At 31.2% G+C, this 693-nt stretch overlaps 1 protein-coding gene across 1 annotated transcript in view; it reads right to left on the bottom strand.

Moving 5' to 3' along the window:
- Positions 1-96: 96 nt before the first annotated feature.
- The window catches only part of USP12 (ubiquitin specific peptidase 12), a 135358-nt gene continuing 134761 nt past the window's right edge, over positions 97-693 (bottom strand). The window contains exons 6-7 of the mRNA XM_008587681.1: positions 366-442; positions 97-248 (exon numbers count right to left, since the gene is read on the bottom strand). Of these exons, the coding sequence (XP_008585903.1) occupies positions 161-248; positions 366-442 (165 nt within the window). The 3' untranslated portion in view covers positions 97-160. The remainder of the gene's footprint in view (positions 249-365; positions 443-693) is intronic.

The raw sequence follows: 693 nt of genomic DNA, 5'->3' as shown, positions 1-693 counted from the left end.
TTGAGTAGAATATCATTTACCTAGAAATACTTAATGACCTTAACTGTTGGTGATAAAGATTTTTATTCAGTGTAAATTTTCATAGATCACTTTCAGCTAGAAACGGCCATCTATAATATCCACTGCCAAAGAATCACTAAATAATTCAAAAAACACTAAGTTACCGTTTGTGTGCTTCCTGTTTGCTGCGACACTCTTCACAGTAATATTTGTATTCACTGCACAGAGTTTCTGTGTTGCTAAAACCCCTGTGTAAAATTCAGAATAAATTTATTTTGCATATACCAGAAAATCATGTATTCACTTAAAAATACTCTAAATGAAAAGTAGCTATTAAATTTCAAAATAAATAACTCCACACATACCTTAAGCAGTGAGTAATTGATGTGTTTTGTTCCACATCAACAGAAAGGTCTAAAAAATCTTCATCTTTGCTGCTTATCTGTAAAAACAGAAAATTACCTTTGATTTCTTCAAAAATTAGTAAACCATGTTTCCCAACTGACAGAATTAAATGCATTCCATTATTAGTAGTATGCAAACAATTCTGTTTCCTCAAGTTCAAAAGAAGACTACTTGATTTGAAGTATCAGAAAGGACATTGAATAAACAATCTTCATCCATGCATAGGTGAAACACCAAAGTATACATCTGACTGATTCTCTTACTGGCAAAGGCTAATATAATGTGAAA

This window comes from Galeopterus variegatus, unplaced genomic scaffold (genome assembly GCF_000696425.1).
Source record: "Galeopterus variegatus unplaced genomic scaffold, G_variegatus-3.0.2 Scaffold4492, whole genome shotgun sequence".
In the NCBI taxonomy this organism is placed as follows: Eukaryota; Metazoa; Chordata; class Mammalia; order Dermoptera; family Cynocephalidae; genus Galeopterus; species Galeopterus variegatus.
Note: the sequence above shows the minus strand (reverse complement) of the source record. Positions and strands in the feature narration are given on the sequence as shown.